Raw genomic sequence first — 20783 nt, 5'->3', positions numbered from 1 at the left:
CCATACAACATAACCTCTTATCTGTCAATTCAGGGACAGCGAAATTCCAAAAAAGCCTGCCCAGTAAAGGAGCAGGCTCCACACAAAAGGGACTCAGGACCACCACTGGCTGATGATGACAGGTGTTAGTCGCTGAGCCAACGTTACCTTATTCCTTTCTAAGTCTGAAGGCTGAAGGGCTCCATTCTCAAGATTCTTTGGATCTTTCTCCCGGATAGTGAAGATCCAGTCCCCAGAGTCGCTGCCTCCAGACGCCTGGCTGTCGGTATCTGTTTCCCTTTGTAGAGAAATGCAGGCCAACTCCGTGAGCCAGCGCACGGCTCCGTCCCAAGGAGACCCACGCTCTCCTGCCCCAACCGAGCACTGGGCACTGCCCAGCCACCCCCCAGACTCCACCCCTACCTCCCATCTCCACTCTCCACCACCACACCCCCCTGACCCTCCTTTCAGAAGAGGACCTTGCCTCCTGCCTCAGAGAAAAGGAGAGACCATCAGACTGAGGCTCCCATAACTTCCCACAGTGCCGGCCGCCCCCACACTTTCCATCCCGCCTCCCGAAAGGGAGAGAGGCATCTCTTCTGCAATACAATCCCCCGCTGCGCGACAACCCCTCTCCCGGAGGGCACTTTTCTCCTCTTGGTCTCCCTTCCCATGAACAACAAGTAGCCAGGCCTGTGGCTCCCTCAACACACCCGCCCCTCGAGCTACGGCCATGTCTCAGTCTGAATTCTTGGATGTGTTACCTACACTCACTGCCTCCATTCCTTACATTCTACTCACGCCAGAACCAACCTCGCCCCTGCACTGATGCCCAAGGCCACCGATGCCCAGCACACCACTGGACAAGGGGGTTACTGCTCAGTCCTTCACCTACTTGAGCCCTGAGCCTCAATGTTCCTGCTCATCACCCTTCCCTCCCCTCCAGGCTCTCTGCACCCAGATCGCCCCTGACCCGGGTCATCCACAGGGTCGTCCTCTACACTAGGCGCTTCCCAGCACTCGGCCCTAGGCCTCCGGTCCTTCGCACTCTGCAGATGGAATCTGGGCAGCACCATTCACTCTCGTGGCTCCAATGACCATTTAGAGCGTGATGACTTAAAATCCATGACCCTCGCCTACACGCCTCCTGAGCCTGGATGCCATTCTACACTGGACACATCCTCTTGGATGTCTCATCAGTGACTCACAGCCTGTATTCAGGACACTGTCCCAACGGCCCCCACGTTCACGTCAGAGCAGGTGGTCTAGCTTCCCCCGACACCTCGTTCGTGTCTTCAGCTAACGGAATTCCAACAGGCTTAACTTGATGCCAGTTTTTAGTAAGCAGCTTCCCACAGAGCTGGTACAACCCAAGTGTCTACCACAACACAACACGAGATCGTAAAAAACATACGTTTCTATCTTTAAAAAAAATACTTTTAAGGCAGTTTGATCAATATTTTTAACAGCAGGAAGAAGAAAAGAAGGAGGCCAGTTCTAGTCCTTTAAGAGCAATTCCGCCATACAGATTTTTCCTGGACAGACTCCACTGGCAACAAAAAGAGGCTAATAGGCTCCCAAACTGTCCCGTGCAAACACAAGAATCCCCATCAAGCCGGATTATCTAAAGACATATCGAATTCACAAGCAAGGCAGTAACAACCACTCCCCACCCCCCACAACACCCAAACAAGAGACAAGAACACACACGAACGTGACGCATGCCCAGGGCTCACAGGCACCCCCCCACGCCCACCCCCACCCCCACAGCCCACAGGAGCCCGGCTCATGTGCACCCTACAATCCGGGGGAGCCGACTCACGTGTCTGAGTCTTCAGAACCGGAGTCTTCGTGGCTCTGCTCGGCCCTCCATCTCTTGTACCTGTCGATGAGCTCGGTCAGGTAGGAGGTCTTCTTTGAGTTGCGTATTATAAACTTGTGCTTCAGTAACTCCTTAGCAGTGGGTCTCTGGGAAACAAACCACCAAACGAGAGAAAGCATAAGATGAAGTTCCCTGCATTCTGATTCTGCCCTGAAGGACAGACTTCAGCCTCAAAATGTCAAACAAGCATGCTAAAACTAAACTGAAGATCAAGTTCTGCTTCAGAGTTCGTTTCCGTAACAAAAGCCATTATTCAAACAACAGTCGTTGGGCACCCGTGGGTGGGAGTCCACGTTCAGTGTGGACACACAGCACTTAGTATCTAATGCGGTCCTGAACATTCTATAGGTAACCATCCGATGAAAGCAAACAACCTTCCTCTAGAAAAACACATTTACACAGGAAACGTGTCAGAGAATTTCAGAGATCATTCAAGACACCTAGAACACATACCTTCTGGTGTTCACACGACATGTTATTACAAATGCGGGCAGGAGAGAAAATATATATTCTGTATTACCTTGGTGATCTTCTGTGTTAACGTTTGGCTCCTTCTCCCCAACACAGTAAGATAAATGTTCATTTGGCTACATCTAGAGGAAACTAGAGAGGAGCCAAGAGATTCCCTTTTCTTTGATACCGAAACAGAACCCAAGTTCCCTGGCTCATCAGCTTCCCCAATTCAGAAATACTGGTTTCCTTAGTCTGACTCTTCCCCTGGGATTGGGGCGAGGCCCTCACTCAGGGCCTCGGTTCAGCCTGGCCACAGCCACACAGCATACTTGGAACTTGGCAACCGCTTTTGAGGATGGCAAACCCAATCATTACGGGGAGCATGGCTTCCCAGGGAGAAATGAATGTAGCCCAAACCGGGGCAAACAGCAAGAACACACAAACAACACCAGTTAGACTAAGGTCCCACTTAGTCCGAGTTACTAAAGCTTTATTCACAAGAGCCGGGCAGGTGTCTCAAATTCAAGCTTACAGAAAACCTGGGTCACCTCAGGTTACGTCTCCCTCCCTGTCAGTTTCCCTGATTGTGAAGCTCCACATGTGTCAGAAGTGCTCAAACCCTCAGCTTCTCATCCTTTCCCTCCATGCACATGGGGACCAGGCAGGGATGGGGATGTGTGCACTGGGCAAGTAGGCGGATACTAGAAGTCGACTTGGCATGGGATACACATCGCGGGTGTATCTTCTTAAGTGCTGCTGCACCGTGGCAGGGGGCTCACATCAAGACAGCACGTCCAGAGCGGTGTCGACAGAGAGAGGAACAGTCCACGCCCCTGACGCCTGATGCTTTCCTGAGATGCTTTCCTGAGATGCATATTAGAGAACCATGGTGCTCTTGTAAACTTAGTCACCCCTTTTCAGATAGGAGCTCATTAAAAAAGGGCTTCGGCTTGGCCTTCAGCCAATGCTGCTGCAAAACTCAGAAACAAATCAAGGGCATAAGGTGCTATACACAACACCGAAATACAAAGGTAACTTTCAAAGATATATCCTAATTGAGAGACAATTCGGCTAACGCTGTATAGGGTTATTGCCATATGACTCTGCCAGGGTCAACTGTACCCAAGAAAAGAGTAAAAAGGAAAGGATAGGAGGGCAAGGTGGGTGATTCACTTCTGTTTTTTTATTTGCCTTTTCTTTCCTAACACACACCAAGAAGAAACTGAAAACATCTACTTTAAAGACACATTTAGCCATTATTTTTTTGGCCAGACTTCACGATTACTAAAAACGGCTTAAAATAGCCTGACCTTTCACTATAAATATTAAAAATTTATGATTCCACATATAATATTAAGGAGAACAGTCTTCGGGCTCAATGAGGTTATGAAAAGGTAGACAATCTGAAAGGAAATAAGTAGATTTTCGTTTCTTGCAAGATAAACAATAAATAAAAACATTTGCAACTCAAATCAATCATAGCCATGTAGAAAAAAACTTAATGTGGGGCGCCTGGGTGGCTCGGTCGGTTAAGCTTCCGACTTTGGCTCAGGTCACAATCTCACGTTTCGTGAGTTCGGGCCCTGCATTGGGCTCTGTGCTGACAACTCGGGAGCCTGAAGCCTGCTTCAAATTCTGCGTCTCCCTCTCTCTCTCCCCGTCCCCTGCTTGTGCTCTCTCAAAAATAAATAAATGTTAAAAAAAAAAAAATTATAAAAAAAAATCAACGAGATCGTGAAGACAATGGTGACTAGGACAAGAGCGATTACAGAAATTCCAAGAAAATGTATCTAGACCAAGTGTGGCTGCACAGGAAGAGACGCCCGCCCCGAGCTTGCAAGACTCACAAAGCTTGGCTCCTTGTTCAAACAGGCTTCAACGAACTCCTTGAGCGCTTTGCTGTAGTTGCCTTCCAGCGTCGGGGGATTGTTCTTTGGAATGAGGAATAAAACCTTCATGGGATGCAGCTCGGAGTGAGGGGGCTCCCCTTTTGCGAGCTCGATGGCTGTTATGCCCAGGGACCAGATGTCTGCCTGCAACAACAGAGCATCTTTAGAGACACCGGGAAGTGAATAAATTCAAATAAATAGATTTCTTAAGGAAGGAAAAAAAAATTCACACACATCTCAGTGTACTTCTGAGGTTTTAAAGATCATTATTTTTAAGTGAACAGAAAAAAGGCTTTGGAATAATTTCAAAATAGGCGACACATAGGAGAAAATTTAATACATAAAACATCCTCTGGCCCTGCACCTAGGCAGCTTTTACAATTATTCATCCTCCATTTACTGCTGGAAGTACAAGGCACTCCGTGTTAACTGAAGTCCCCGGAGTTGTAGGATGGGTAAGGAGAGGTGAGCAGAGAGGGCACACTGGGGGCGTGGAGGGGTTCCGCGACTCATCCCGTCAAGCCAGCTTACGACTAAGCACAGCTGTGAGGTCGAGAGCAGGCACACTGGTCCCAGAGACTTGGGTTTAAACGCCAGTTCTACAACCAAAGCCTTATGACATTACACAAAATATCTAGCCTGTGAGCCCAGTTCTCTCATCTGTAAGATGGGAATAATACCAGGGTGGTTGAGCAAGGTGCCTCACATAGTGCCTAGAACTTAAAGGAAATGGGATTCTTATGAAAATGTTCAAGCGCACATAGAAATGGAGAATATTAACTGAATGTACCCCACCCCCAGACTCATCACATGAAGTTACTAATTATTAACAATTTGCCACATGGGCTTTGTCTATTTTTTGCCACAGTGCCTTGTAAAGGAAATCACACACACCATGACGTGCACCCTTTGCTTCAGCTTTGTAAGGGTTTTTTACTACCTATCAACACCTAAAATTAACAGTAATTTTAAAACTGACAATAATATGGGGCACCTGGGTGGCTCAGTCGGTTAAGAATCCGACTCTTGGTTTCAGCTCAGGTCATGATCTCACAGTTAGTGAGTTCGAGCCCCACGTCGGTCTCTGCACTGACAGCATGGAGTCCTCTTGGGATCCTCTCTCTCCTTCTTTCTACTGCTCCCCTGCTCGTGCTCTCTCTCAAAATAAATAAGTAAACTTAAAAATTAACAATAATTTAATATGCTGTAACAATAGTTAAATTTTCTCAATTCTTAAAGTATTTTCACGGTCAGCTTGCTGGAATCAGGATCCAAAGGAAGCCCATACCTTGCGATCGGCCGGCAGGTCACCTAAGGCTCTTTTAATGTACAACAGCCTGCACCCTGCCCCATCTCCCCAGTGCCACTGTCTTGAGGAAGAAACAGGCCCCCAAATTATGGATTTGTCTGGTTTCTTCTGGAGTCAATTACTGCTGTTTTTCAAGCTCCTGTATTTCCTGTCAAATGACAGGTTAATTGGCTCTCGGGGCTTGGTTAGATCCACCGCTGGCAGGAAGCAGGAGGCATCACACAGGGTCCAGCTGCCCAGTCCCACTCCTGCTGTGGCCACAGGGGGTCAGCTGGGGGGAACCGAACCCCATGGCCATGGGAGGCAAGTAAAAAAAAAAAAAAAGCAGGTAGTCTTGAAGAAAGCAGTTAAGGAGGCTCCCTCGGCAGTTGCTAGCAGCCCCCGGCAAAGGGGACAGCCACTGTTAAGGACACAGCAGGACCGAGGGGCCAGTAAAGCAGGGGAGGAGGTAGGGTGGCCTCTGCCCCACGGCAACTACCACACCTTTGGTGCTCTGCTCACCGGGCACTGGAAACCCATGGCAGATCAGAACCTAACCGATCCCTCCACTCACTCTACGGCAAGGAAACGGAAAGGCTGAGACACCGTTCGGGTCACGGCAGGACACAGACATTTCTGACCTTCAAGACCCACCGTGTCCTCACAACCCTAGTGAGTGCCAGAGACCCTCACGGCTATCTCCCCACCCAGCAGCCCGTGCGGTCGGGGCCAACCACACGCTCCATTTCTTCTGTTCTCAGTGAAGATGGCTGCAACAGGCGGCAAGCCCCATTCTAAATTCCTCGTCCTACAGGGATCGGACTGGAAGAGTCGCACGGGGAGCCATATTCCCACTTGCCTTCCCTTGGCAGCCCGGACTCTGCTTCGGTTCACGTGTGTAGTTGCTTTTAAAATCAGCAAGGGGGCGCCTGGGTGGCTCAGTCAGTTAAGCGTCCGACTTCGGCTCAGGTCATGATCTCACGGGTTCGTGAGTTCGAGCCCCGCATCGGGCTTTGTGCTGACAGCTCAGAGCCTGGAGCCTGTTTCAGATTCTGTGTCTCCCTCTCTCTGACCCTCCCCTGTTCATGCTCTGTCTCTCTGTGTCTCAAAAATAAATAAACGTTAAAAAAAAATTTTTTTTTAATAAAAAAAAAAATAAAATCAGCAAGAAGGTGACTGACCGCAGAGTGCCTGCCCCTAGGAGGGGGAAGCTGGGTCACGGGGGCGTGCGGCAGGACGAGAGCAGGCGTGCAGGGAGGGAGGGATGCGAGCGCGGGGGAGCACTCAGCCCTCACATGGCGGCAGCTCTTTCCCCTCAACGTCCAGCTGCCACTCCCGCCTTCCTGGACTTGGCGAGAACTGCTGCTCTTTGCAAAGCCTGCTGCTTGGCATCCATCTGCCTCCCGGCCGTACAGACACAGGGCCTTAGTCCCACTGACCCCTGGGACCACCTCCAGGCCCCCAAGCATCCCACAACCACTTAAAAACTCAGTAATTGGAAGGCCAGACTGACAATGGTCTTTGCTGGTGGCCTCTCGTGGCATGCCCGTGCACTTACTTCCCTCAGGCTCCAGGCCGGACAATAAGCAGACAGCCACAACATTTCAAGGACCCGGCCCCTGCTTCCACACGCCAGTACAGGCCAAAGGTCGGCCAAGGAAGCCGCCTTCTCAGCCCCACCCATAAGACATCGCCAAGGTCTTCAGAGAGGCACAGGCATCGCCCTCCTGCGTCCTCCGGCGAGGGGGGGTGGGGGGGGGGCGCCGGCCAGTACAGCTTCGTCATAGCAAAACATGTGCCATCCAGCCAGGCAGCCGAGCCAGGAGCCCGTGTGTCACGCCAGCTCTTGGATTCCTCTTTGGATCCTCCTAGATCAGCCAGGTGCCAGGTGTGTGGCTCCTGGTCTCTGGGCACCTGGGCACCTGGTCCCCCTCTATCCCCCTCTATCCTTTGTTCCCTGGGCTTCTCTGGGGGGCTCCCGAGCGTCTTCCTCCCTGGGGACTCCCTCTCTAAACATCTCACACCCTGCTGACTAATGTGGAAAACTTGATGGACACTTGAACACATGGCAAGGAAGCTGGCATTATGTGTCAAAAGCCATAAAAATATCCACACTTGCTAAAACCAATTAATTCCACTTCTAGGAATCTGTCCTAAATAAGTAATTTTAGATTTAGAAAATGGTGTATGCTGCCCAAAACATTCAACAGCAGCATTTCTCACACTAAACCTGGGAGGAATGATTAAGTTGCTCTAACATATTTACGGAAATACTGCCCATGTGACGACGTTGTTGACAGAGAATCAGAAATAACACCAGAGTCTATCTATTACTGTATTTAGGAAATGTGGCATCACATGGGAACACGTGTCTGGGTTTTAAAATGAAAGTTATGTGGGGGAAGGGCGGTCATTTTCCAAAGCAATTAAAATCGAGGCATCAGAAGAGACCTGTTTTACTGCCATCTGGGAAAAACACGAAACTAGATATTAAAAAGAAAACAAACGGGTTTTCAATATAAACCCAAGTCAACAGTTGTAAGGGCAGGCACTTTGAAATGCAGATACGTGTCTGTGAACAGACTTTTTTTCCTACATGCACAGTTCTAGAGGCATGCTCCTAAGTGACCACAGAGTTACCTGGTATTGATGATCAGAGACTCTTGCCAGTGAGGCTGGGGTTGCTACTAAAATACAACATTCTAAACCCTTGTAATACCATGTTAATTAAGTAAAAGTAAGCTGACTACAAATCTGCAGATACAACACACTGTAAGTGGTATGAAAAATTTACGAACAGAAAATATTCTAGTAGGAACCACAGTCAACTGTCTATAATCACGAGGAAGAGGAGCGGGGAGAAAAACAAAACAAAACAAGAATCCTGCCTTTTGGCTCCCTGAGTAGCACGATGGTGGTGGTCAGAACAAGTGCCTTATGAAAGGTGACAAAAAGGGAGCCAGGAAGAAAGCGGTTGGTCCATTTTCTAAGTACGATGCATACGATGTGAAAGCACCAGCTACTGTCAATATAAGAAATACTGGAAAAACACTCGTCAGGAGAAATCAAGGAAACAAAGTCACATCTGATGGCCTCAAGGGTTGTATTTCTGAAGTGAGCCTTGTTGATTTGCAGGAACGATAAAGCTGCATTTAGAAAGTCAAGCTGATTAGTGAGGATGTTCAGGGCAAAAACTGCCTAATTTCCATGACATGGATCTTAGCTGTAAGAAAATGTGCTCCATGGTCAAAACACAGCAGACCAGGACTGAAGCTCATGGTGATGTCATGATTACTGATGGTTATTTACTTCGTCTATTTTGTGTTGGTTTTACTAAAAAACGCAACAACCAGATGCAGAAGACTACTTATGGTCGACACCAACAGGTCTGACAAAATTGGAAAAAGGTGATAGAAATCACGACCCAAGAGGTACAGATAAATGACTTGAAAGCAGTGGTCAATAAACTGATTCTAAACAAGGGTGCCTGGGGGGGCTCAGTCAGTTAAGCGTCTGACCTTGGCTCAGGTTATGATCTCACAGTTCATGAGTTCAAGCCCTGCGCTGTTGGGCTTTGTGCTGACAGCTGGGAGCCTGGAGTCTACTTCCGATTGTGTGTGTGTCTGTGTGTCCGTGTGTCTGAGTGTGTGTGTGTGTGTGTGTGTGTGTGTGTCTGCCCCTCCCCTGACTGTGCTCTCTCTCTCTCTCTCTCAAAAATAAACATTAAAAAAATTTTTTTTCAATTTATAAACTCATTCTAGACTGCATCAGAAAAGATACAGAGAAGGCTTATCAGTCTATTTATCCACTCCGTGAGGTCTTTGTTAGAAAAGTAAAAATGCTGAGGAAGCCCACATCTGAGTTAGGAAAACTCCTGCAGATTCATGGTGAAGGCAGTAGTTCTGGAAAAACTACTGGGGATGAAACCAGTGCTAAACTTGAACGAGCTGATGGATAGGAGCCACCAGTCTGAGAATCTGTTTAAAATTCAGACATTTAATGCTGACAAATAAAAAATCTTATTTGTGATGTTTAATTTCTTTTTTAATGTTTATTTATTTTTGAGACAGAGAGAGACAGATCATGAACGGGGAAGGGTCAGAGAGAGAGGGAGATACAGAATCTGAAACAGGCTTCAGGCTCTGAGCTGTCAGCACAGAGCCTGACGCGGGGCTCGAACTCACAGACCATGAGATCATGACCTGAGCCAGCGTCAGAAGCTCAACCAACTGAGCCACCCAGCCACCCCAAAGATGTTTAATTTCTGATTGTCCTTTTTAAATCATCTAAACTTGGTGAATTAGATGTTCTAAACTGGTGGTGATGTGAAGTTTTCTGAATTGGCGTATGGATTTTACCCATTGCTCTTAGTTAATAAATAGCTGTGAATTGGAAGTGATTTGTTAAGCTGCAGTGATCTGGACTAGAAGTGTTATATAGGTGGTTAATAAAAGGAAATCTTTTCTGGGGCACCTGGGTGGCTTAGTCGGTTCAGCGGCCAGCTTCCGCTTAGATCATGATCTCACAGTTCATGGGTTCAAGCCCCAAGTCGGGCTCCGTGTTGACAGTTCAGAGCCTGGAACCTGCTTCAGGTTCTGTGTCTCCTTCTCTCTCTGCCCCTTCCCTGCTCACACTCTGTCTCTTTCTCTCTCTCAAAAATAAACAAACGTTTAAAAAAAAATTTTTTTAAGGAAATCTTTAAAAAAAAGAAAAAAGGAAGAAAGAAAAGAAAAAAATATGAATCCCAAGTCAGTTATAACTAGTCAAAACATAGGTCAAAAAAGGATTTGACAGAAACTATTTACTTAGATGCAGTACTGAGGAACACATTTATAAGCAGCATATAAAAGTATAAAAATCCTTTCAGCACCAAACATCAACACACGGCTGATTAGAAAAGCCCCAATCACTACTTTGTGCTGAGAGCCTACTGTTTACTCTCCTAGCTGCATGTTTTCCCTTCTGGCTCACATCCTATCCTGCCCCCACCTCCAGGACTCATCACTCGCAGCGGGGTCTGTGGTAATTCCTGATCCTGTGCTGGAACCAGAGGAAGCGAGCGGATCAGCACCAGACAGGGAGGGCCAATCACACGCTGCAGTGAACAGGCCAACCACGCAGATTCCAAAAACTGATGGGCTAATAGTGCTGCTTTTCACTCATCTTTAACAATTTTTTTTTTCCACCAACGCATCTATCACCTATTGCCATTTTTCACCATGGTTAGACAATATATGGTTATTTTGGAGACTGGACATCAAAATAACTTAAGCCTGTGCTGGGGTGATAGGTCTATAGATGTTTTTCTTTTTCCATCACTTCCCTGCACCCCCCCCCCCAAGTATTTTCCAGTATGTACTGCTTTTGAGGCCATAAAAAGGGAAAAGTCATTTACAAGAGAATACAGACACCGGCCTCTCAGGGTCTACAGGATATTTCAGTTAACAGGCAAGTCAATTTCTCCAGCCTCATTTACATTCTTCACCACAATCTACAATCCAGATACATAGGTCTCTCCGTTCCCACACTGGACTTGGGTCGAACATCCCTCCCTCATCTCTAAGGGGTCTGTGAAGCCTTCCCCAGCTCGCTCTGACATTCCTCACTCAGCTCCCTGCGCCCCTGCTCCCTGTTAGAGCTACCTGCCCAGTACTGCAATTACTCATGGGAGATACCAATTATTTAGCACTGGGCACAACTATAGCAATAACCAAATGAATGAATACACACAAGGGACATGGAACACGGACTATGTCTTTACACAAGTCCAATCCATTTGCTAACATGCCATCACCATAACCTTATACACAAAGGGCGGGGGGGGGGGGGGGCCGAGGGAGAAAGATTAATGTTCTCCAGCCCAAGCCCCTGCTCAGTGTTGAAAGCAAAGGCTTCCTTATGGGAGAGCAGAGTTATCTCCCTTGGCACATCTTCTAGGTCTCAAGGCTTCTTAAATAAACCAAGCTACCCTACTTCACCTTAAAAATAACAGTAATAAGGCTCTTAAGACACATGGGTAATCATGACCTAATAATGTCGTACTTAGATTATGAACTAAGATCAACATAAGACGTCCTATATGTACGTCCTCTGTGTACAAACACATTCAGGACACCTAAGGAGTCTGGACAAATGACAAGCAGTCAAAGATACGGGTTCAAGAGGTCATTACGTTAAACAAGGTTCTAGACATATACATAAAACGAATAAAAATTTTAATTCATTAACTAATAAAACTTTGGTCCAGTAAGATGAAGATCCCAGGAAGGTAGGTGCATGCTATCCTTGGCCCAACCAGACCTTCCTTTGAACAACAGGGAGTGTACCAAAAATGAAAGTGATGGGAACAGAACCACCCACCGGGGCTGTGCGCTCCTTTCTGGAATGCAAAGGCTGATGGAGAAAATGCCTGGATGGACACCTGAGGAAGACTGGAAGGGGCCCATGGAAAAAAAACCAAGTAAGTTTGTGTATCAGGAGAGCAGAGTAACCACAAAGCCCCTCCAAGAGCACAGAGCACCCGGCCAGGGGGCCAGGCCAGCCTCTGAGAAGGGAGGCAGTCACTGGAAGAGGATCTGTAAATCAGGCATTGTTCCAGACAAAAGCTGCTAGCCCAGAGCCACAACTACTGGGAGGGAACTAATGTCATGTTATCCCCCGAGGCCCCAGACTCAGACATAGAGATTAGCCTTATCTGCACTTTCCACACCTCCTGGGTCAACAAATCTGGGAAGCCAAGTTCACATAAATGTAATTTTCGCACATGATTTCCAGTTGAGAGGTGTTGGCTATGACCCAGGCAAATGAAAGAATTCACTTCTGACAAGCCAGAGTAAGAGGTATAGTGAAAGGTTAGGGAGAAGAGTGGCATCTACGTTCTCAAGCTCCCCAGCCAAGCGGGCGTCCCCAGAGCTGGAGACCAGTATCTTTAAATCTACCTAAGAACACCGGGACACCTACTGATCAGATAAGGGCATCTGAAGATCACGACAAGAACTCCAGGGGAAAAAAGGTGGCAAAGCTTTATGATGCAGTAAAACCTCTGCTGCCAGAGGCCACATCTTGGGCAAAAGTCCAGAGTGGCCCTGCAAGAGGAAGAAAGAGAGGAAGGGGAAGGTCCTGGATAACCAGGCCACTCCCTGAGGAAAAAATGTGAAGTGACCAGTGATGGGTGTCTTAATACTGAAAATACAAGAACTGAATCCAGAGTCATAAGTGCCGTGATTGATCAGCTCATTTACTAGAAAGGAAGAGAAGAAAGCCATCAGTGTGGTGTAATCAGATGAGTTCAGAAACTTGGGTTCTGGTCCCTACCAAAATCTAGACTTACGAACTCTGATAAAAGGGCCTCAGCCTAAAATAGAGAGAGAGGACTGGTCAAGCCCTAAAATGCTATGACGCCATCAGCAAAGGTGGCTGCAGAGAGGACTCTGGATGGAGGGAATCCATCCACAGGGCAAAAAGCACAATGAAGCCCACAGAGCTCTGTTACGCTAGGGGTTGAAAACCCACCAGTCACCTTCCGGCCAGTGGCTACCAAAGCCATCGGCATGACCATGGCAGTCACAGCCACCACCACAACTTACAAGTGAGAAAGCCAGGTGGGTCCCTGCCATGCTAGAAGCAGGTACACCTGCCACTCTGATACAACATCTGCTCTTTAAACAGCTGACGGCTCCCACCGATGCCCAAAGGGCCGGAAGGAAGGTTCTGTGCCTAGGAAAAGTCTACTGTCTGCTGACAAGACTCCCATTTTAAAAAGACAAAAACAATGCCTGGCATGTAAATGTATGTGAGTTAAATATTTGTTTTCCTAGAAACTGTTAAGAAGAACCAATTAATTCTCTGTGGACTGTGTGACGATTATTCTGTGTACAACCTGAGAATGAGCAACCTGGGGGAGAGAGGAGTTAAATCAAAGATTCCCGAGGCAAGGTGCCTAGGATTTATAGTCTAAACTAGGAAGTTTAAGAAAGTTGAAGGTACCAGGGAAAACAGAACCCAGGAAAAACTGGGAGAGGATGTTTGACAAGTAAAAAAGGTGGAAAAGAAGAATTATGGTTTGCCTCCTGTTGGGAAGGAGCCTCTGAGAATAAATGATCCTAACTAAGAATTAAAAATAATGAGAGGAAGAATCTGTAGCACTAACTAAAAGCATATTCTTTCCAGACTCTGGTCATAAAAATGTTAAGAACTCTCCATTTCTTTCGTGGGAGCCTCCTTCTATGCTTGTCCCTTAACTATACTTAGGGCTCTGTCCAGGGCCCCCTTCCCTTATCCACTCCCGCTCAGGCTTCGAGCACCACCTATAGACAGACAATCCCCACCCCTCTCTGTGGACCCATATGCCTCCACCTGGCCGTCTCAGGAGGCCTGAACCCATTCTGGCCACCTTGGTCCTCTGTTCTGCCATACCTACCTTCCAATGGGCTCCTTCTCTGGTCCCCACCACCATCGAGCACACATTGTTTAAGCCAAAAAATAAAAAAAATAAAAAAAAACTCAGGAACTGTGGGCTGGATAAATAAAGGATATTAAACGATGTAGGAGACAGAGATGAAATCTGTTTCTAACCAAGGTCGGAGAGAACTACCTTCACGTCCTGCTTCAAGGAACCTGCTTTGGTCCACCTGGAAGAGCTGTGAGATTGGGTCACAAAAGACAACTCTCTGGACCCAGAAAACAGGAAGAGTCGGCCCTTACCTTGGAGTCATAGGCTGACTGCTTAATGACTTCAGGAGCCATCCAGAAGGGGGTGCCCACGAAGGTGTTTCTTTTGATCTGGGTATCTGTCAGCTGCCCCGCCACCCCGAAATCGGCCAGCTTCACCTCTCCGTGTTCAGAGAGCAGAACGTTGGCAGCTGCAAAAACAGACCCCAAGACACCTCCTGACGCCCTGTGCTGCTTGGCTTCACCCGTTAGTGCTTCCGGAACACGTACAGTCTCTTGTCTTCGAGATCTCGTGCTCAACGCGGGCAGGATCGGTGGGATCCCCCTCAAAGCCGCCCCACCCCACCCCACCCCAGGCAGGTTGAAGGCACTCCTTGAACACGTGCAGGACAACCTCCCTTTGAGAAGAAGTACAAGCTTCCCCTGTACTGGGCCTTTCCACCCGCCTTAGGATTTCAGAGGCATGGAAAGCAACATGTTTTCTTACCTTTAATATCTCTATGAATTTTCTTCTCCGAATGCAAATAATCAAGTCCTTTCAGTATTTCTCTTAATATAGTAGCAATCTGAGTTTCATCTAAAGGGCCAGGTTCTAACTAGTAAAAAAAGAGTTATTAAGGTTACTCAAATGATCATTTTAGGAGAAGTTTGAGATGATCAAACACAGTCAATACCCATGTTAAATGAACAATATTCAAATCTAAAAACATCTTCACTCCAGGGGTGCCTAGGTGGCTCAGCCGGTTAAGTGTCCGACTCTTGGTTTTGACTCAGGTCATGACCTCATGGTTTGTGGGTTCGAGTCCCGCATCGGGCTCTGTGCAGGCAACTGGGAACCTACTTGGGATTCTCTGTCTCCCTCTCTCTCTGCCCCTCCCCTGCTCTCTCAAAATAAGTAAATAAACATTTTTTAAAAAATCAAATAAAAATTTCTTCACTCCAAATAGCCATTTTGCCTGAACAATTAAAACCTATTTAAAAGACCCCTCCCCCAAAAAGTAAAGAAAGCAGCAAAGAAAAAAAGAGTTTGCCAATTAAAGCAAATCTGGCTAAGAATCGAAGCAGGGCCAGTGAGAAAGCCTGTGGTCAGCCCAGTCGTGCCAACAAGCTAAGCTTGGGAGGGACTTCAGTCCAGAGACCAAAGCCTGGGAGCTCACAGTTAGGGTACCCCATCCTAACACATACCATGGTCATCACCACGCCCGTGGTTGTGGCCTGGGGGCCGACTGCCGTCTGAGGCTACACATGCACCAGAACTTTCCAAATCTGAAGTTTTAAATTTTAAATGTGTATTTATTTTTGAGAGAGAGAGATCAAGCATGAGCGGGGAAGAGGCAGAGAAAGGGAGACACACAGAACCTGAATCAGGCTTCAGGCTCTGGGCTGTCAGCACAGAGGCCAGCGTGGGGCTTGAACTCACACACCTTGAGATCATGACCTGAGCCGAAGTCAGACACTTAACCAACTGAGCCACAGAGGCGAGGCGCCCCTCCAATCTGAATTTTAAGACCTGGGGGAAGAGAGCTGAAAAGGGCTCAATTCCAGTGATGCGGGATATTTTTTTTTTGGGGGGTCACATAATAAATATATTAGTCTATTATCCCAAATAAGATATAATCGCCTCTGAAAACCTTTACTGTGAGAAACTCAAAAGAATACTGACGCCTTAAAATTATAATTGTATGAAGATGTAAGGAAGAAATGCCAAATTCATATATCCTCTGTTAAAAGGGAAAATTAGGTTCTAGAGTGCAGCTCAGACAAGGTAGATAGTCCACCATTACTTCAGAGCAGGGAATTCAACCACACCTAATAGTTCCACAAATCAGCACAACAATCTAACACTCCCTACAGGACCAATAATGGTGCCATCAGAGAGAGGGACAGAATTCTCCTGATTTATGTTAATTTTTTATCCATATGATAATCCTCAGAATCACATTTTAGATCTGACAGGGATGCTATCATCACCCAAATCCTCACACTTCGTGGAAGGAAGCCACCACCCCGTGACCTTCCCTGCGTAAATTTTAAAAAGACAGATGAGCTATACAGGATCAGACCTGTAAATACAAAGAACAAAGTAGTGACTGCCGGAGGAGGGAAGTGCTGGGCAAGACGGTGAAGGGGCAAGGGAGGGACAGGATTCCAGGTGTGGAATGAATGTATGCCACAAGGATAAAAGCCACGGCGCAGGGAACGCACTCAGAGGTGTTGCAACAGTGATGTACTTTGCCAGATGATGGCCACACGTGCGGGGAGTACAGCATATGGAACACGCTGGTCAAATCGCTATGATGTACGCCTGAAACTAACGTAACATCGTGTGTCAACTACACTCAAAAAAACAAAACCAAAAACAAAAACAGTGGGGCGCCTGGGTGGTTCAGTCAGTTGAGGGTCTGATTCTTGATTTCGGCTCAGGTCGTGAGCTCAGGGTTGGTGGGATCAAGCCCTGTGTTGGGGTCTGTGCTGACAGCATGGAGCCTGCTTGGAACGGACTCTCTCTCTCTCTCTCTCTCTCTCCCTCCCTCCCTCTCTCTCCCTCCCTCAAAATAAATAACCTTAAAAATAACAAAAAACTAAAAAAACTAAAAAAAGGTGAAGGAATTCTAAAGCTGACAGATTCACTCAAAAAAAAAAAAAAAAAAAAAGGCACAGAGAGGAAGAGATGTGCTTTAATCCAAAGGGAAGGGCAGCTAAGACCCTCTCTAGAGCAGCATTCCAACAGACACATGTACCCTTTCTCAGACAGGCCTACTTGTGTGTCTCAGGGCCTTTGCCAGATGATGGTGACCGAACAGCTGTTAGATGGCACCCAAGATGAGGGCAAGCGAGGCTCCCCATTTCCCTTCATGACGGCTGGACTCCCACTGGCGCTGCTTTCCAGCCATTGGGCGAGCTGGGCCGCCCCTGCTGCAGGCCCCGCTGGGGGCTCCGGGAACCCCCCTTGTGTGCATGAAAGAGGGAAGGTGGGGGGCGGCCGGGCTGCCTCTCCTAACCCGCGGGCCTCAGGGGACTCTGGCAGTGGCAGCCGAGTGCCGGGACCGAGCCGTCCCCCTCGGCAGTCCCCCGTGCACAATGCACGAGCAGGACGATGCACCGGTCGCTCTGGTCCTACCACGTGTCACACGCTCGGAGGTCACACTCGTGGGTCAACTAACCTGCCAAGGAGGATCCCAATCTCCTTTTTTTATTTTATTTTCCTTTATTTTGAGAGAGTGAGTGAGAGTGAGGGAGGGGCAGAGAGAGACAATCCCAAGCCGGCTCTGCACTGTTAAGCACAGAGCCTGATGTGGGGCTCAATCTCAGGACCATGAGAACATGACCTGAGCCTAAATCAAGAGTCGGTGGCTTAAGAGACCGAGCCACCGAGGTGCCCCCAATTTCTAATTACGATTGCCAAAGATTACCTCAGACGAAGGTAGCATGCTGCATACTTTGTTCCATGGAACCTAATTTCCCCCCACAATTATCTGGCCAAGAGTCTTATTTTCAAGAAATACACATCAGAACTACTGTTCCAAAGAACACAATCTGAAAACCCTGCCTGGTCTATCTTCTCCACATATATTTGAGTCTTCACGGGTCAGAGACATTTTTAAGACTCAAAAAGAGGAAAAGGCACTTTTCTGGTAACCCGGGAGAACAGGGCAGGGAAGGCAGGGCTGCTGGCCCGGAATGCACCGGAATGCACAAGGGTAACCCAGTCCTGCAAAACCCCACCTCAGAGCATGGGTTCCATTCCCTCCTCCCGCAGGTATCTACCCAAGCAGGTAATCAGTAACATTTGGTGCCACTTGGAGGTAACCACCACCTCCCTTCTGTTATCAAGTCTCAGGAAAGAAACAGCAAAGCCGCCTGGTGTCACCACCAAGGGGAGATAAGAAGAACAGAGATTTCTTATTTAATTTCTAATTTAAAAATCTTCCCCTGAATCATTAGGAGCTGGCTCTCTGATTAATGTGTGTCTGGCCATGCCCTTTTAAATCTGACCTAAACACTACCCACCAATGATTTATATGCCATGGGCGGGGTCTATTTACAGGGAGAGGATCGATGGATGGTGTCAAAGTTCGCTGTAAAAGGTATTCGGCTGTTCTCTGCACCAGAGTTCTTCACTGGTGGGGAAGACCCGGCTAAGTTCTCAGAGTCCTAGATTAGCATCCTCCACCATTAACGTGTCCAAGTAATATAAACAAGGTGCTCTCTCTCATTAGAAGGACTGCGCACTCTTCACATAATCTTTATAAAAGAAAGACTCCCAGGAAAAAACTCTGGGAGTCTCATCTCTGGGTGACTTTGAACTCCCTCTCCCCCAGGTCTGTTCTCCCCTCTCCACTCTAACAGAGACGATTTGCCAGGTACACGGCCACCCAACAAGGCCACACGTGCCAGCTCCTGCAGCAGCTCAGCAGGCTTGGCCGGGTGACTAAGTTCTCACCCGTGGAATATGCACAGAAGCGACTGCCCCTTCCTGGTCTTGGCCCTGAAAACACTGGCAGCCAGAGAAGACAGTGACCGAAGACACAGGAAGCCATGGGTAACAGATGGCAGAGCTACCCTCCAGGGCAGGGCCCCGATGACCATGTGGACTGGAGCCCAGTGACCCCACATGTGGGACGGAAAGAGAGTTGACCCTTGAACAAAGTAGGGGTTTAGGGGCACCGGCCCCGGCATAGTTGAAAATCGGCATACAGCTTTGGTCTCTCCAAAATCTTAACTACTGTTGCCTGGAAGCCTTAATAATAACATACAGTCTCTTAACACACATTTTGTATGTTCTGTGTATCATGTACTGTATTCTTACAATAAAATAAGCCAGAGAAAATGGTAGTAAAAAAATCGTAAGGAAGAGGAAACACATTTACAGTACTGTCCTGTCTAGGAAGAAAAATCGGCATGTAAGTGGACATGTGCAGTTAAAACCCATGTTGTTAAAAGGTCAACTGTACTTTTCTCTCTGGTGTGAGATGCTGTTTGGGGACCACTACAACAGCAGCTCGGCCTAACACTAATGAATACACCATCTGATCGTTTAAAACCATGTTGCATGGGGTGCCTGGGTGGCTCAATCAGTCGAGGGTCCGACTTCAGCTCAGGACAGGATCTCATGGTTCATGGGTTCGAGCCCCGCATCAGGCTCTCTGCTGTCTGCACAGAGTCTGCTTAGGATCCTCTGTCCCCACCTCTCCCTGCCCCACCCCCGTTCGCGCTCACTCACAAATAAATACTTAAAAATTAAAGTAAAATAAAATCATGTTGCATATTCATTTTTAAGTTTGTCAAACATCTCTGCCTGATTGAGTGACTACTTTGTGGAGCACAGTTCCTTCTTCATTAGACTCCAAGCGCATCCCTGATGCTCTCCTGTAGCACAGACTGACCTAACCACCTACAGATCTTCTGGGCTCTGGCCATCCGGACCTAATCCTCACACCAATCCTCCCAATCCACCCCAGCTGGCTTTCTTCCCCTGATGGCACTTTCCCACGTACAATATAACAAGCCATCTTCTCCCATTAGAACACGGCTCGTGCCAGTGGGACTGCCTTCTGCCTCGTCCACTGCACTAACTCCCAGGGGCTAGCACAACGCCTGACATGTGGCAGGCACACAACAAATATTATCTGAACGAAAAATGAATTCCCTCGAAACCTATCCCGTTTTAAGTTACAAAGTCTTTAACTGCATGATACCCATTACATTCACAAGTCACGGCACCCCAGAAGAAGATGGAGCTTGAGAAATTATCTACATTTACTGGTTTTCAAACTAGAACCCAGCGTTTTCTCACAGTGGCTTCTAGGGCTTCCATCAGGACATGATCTATCAGGACATGATCTCACGGTTCATGGGTTTGAGCCCCACATCAGACTCACTGCTGTCTGCGCAGAGTCTGCTTAGGATCCTACAAACATTTAATTTCAATTTATTATTTAATTATCTTTCAAATTAAAAAAATTCAACAGGTTGAACACTTTCACACATACGCATTCAAAATAAAACCTATGCCTATTTTACTCTAACATTCATGACTCTTAAAAACTAAGCTAGGGGCGCCTGGGTGGCGCAGTCGGTTAAGCGTCCGACTTCAGCCGGGTCACGATCTCGCGGTCCGTGAGTTCGAGCCCCGTGTCAGGCTCTGGGCTGATGGCTCAGAGCCTGGAGCCTGTTTCCGATTCTGTGTCTCCCTCTCTCTCTCTGCCCCTCCCCCATTCATGCTCTGTCTCTCTCTGTCCCAAAAATAAATAAACGTTGAAAAAAAAAAATTAAAAAAAAAAAAACAAAAAAAAAAAACTAAGCTACATTGGGGACACCTGGCTGGCTCAGTGGGAAGAGCATGCGACTCGATCTCAGAGTCGTGAGTTCGAGCCCTACACTGGGTGTAGAGGTTACTAAAAATAATAATAACAACAATAAACTTAAAAAAAACTAACCCATATTGTGTCTAATACTATTCTTCATGCCAGATACCATATTTTACTGCTCTAACAGGTTAAAATCAATTGCATTTTTTTTCAAAAGTCAAAAAGGATGCATCCCCAGGAAAGAGGAAGAGAAGTCTCCAAGGGACACACATGCTCCAACAGCATCAGTTTATTTTCCACCAGATACAGAG

General features: G+C 47.4%; 1 protein-coding gene and 1 pseudogene across 5 annotated transcripts in view; one reads left to right on the top strand and one right to left on the bottom strand.

Annotated features, from left to right (window-relative positions):
- STK24 (serine/threonine kinase 24) overlaps nucleotides 1-20783 on the bottom strand; it is a 121591-nt gene that overhangs the window by 8592 nt on the left and 92216 nt on the right. For all 5 annotated transcript variants that reach the window (XM_086709144.1, XM_086709154.1, XM_086709149.1 and 2 more), the window contains 5 exons: nucleotides 14649-14757; nucleotides 14195-14352; nucleotides 4162-4347; nucleotides 1802-1947; nucleotides 148-277 (listed from right to left, as the gene is read on the bottom strand). In XM_086709144.1, coding sequence (XP_086565270.1) covers nucleotides 148-277; nucleotides 1802-1947; nucleotides 4162-4347; nucleotides 14195-14352; nucleotides 14649-14757 — 729 coding nt within the window. The remainder of the gene's footprint in view (nucleotides 1-147; nucleotides 278-1801; nucleotides 1948-4161; nucleotides 4348-14194; nucleotides 14353-14648; nucleotides 14758-20783) is intronic.
- Nucleotides 5099-9000, top strand: LOC112861687 (small ribosomal subunit protein eS1 pseudogene; annotated as a pseudogene).

The sequence above is a fragment of the Puma concolor genome, chromosome A1, assembly GCF_028749965.1.
Source record: "Puma concolor isolate L17-30 chromosome A1, mPumCon1.1.hap2, whole genome shotgun sequence".
NCBI classification, from domain to species: domain Eukaryota; kingdom Metazoa; phylum Chordata; class Mammalia; order Carnivora; family Felidae; genus Puma; species Puma concolor.
The sequence above is the reverse complement of the archived record's forward strand: the minus strand, read 5'-3'. Positions and strand labels throughout refer to the sequence as shown.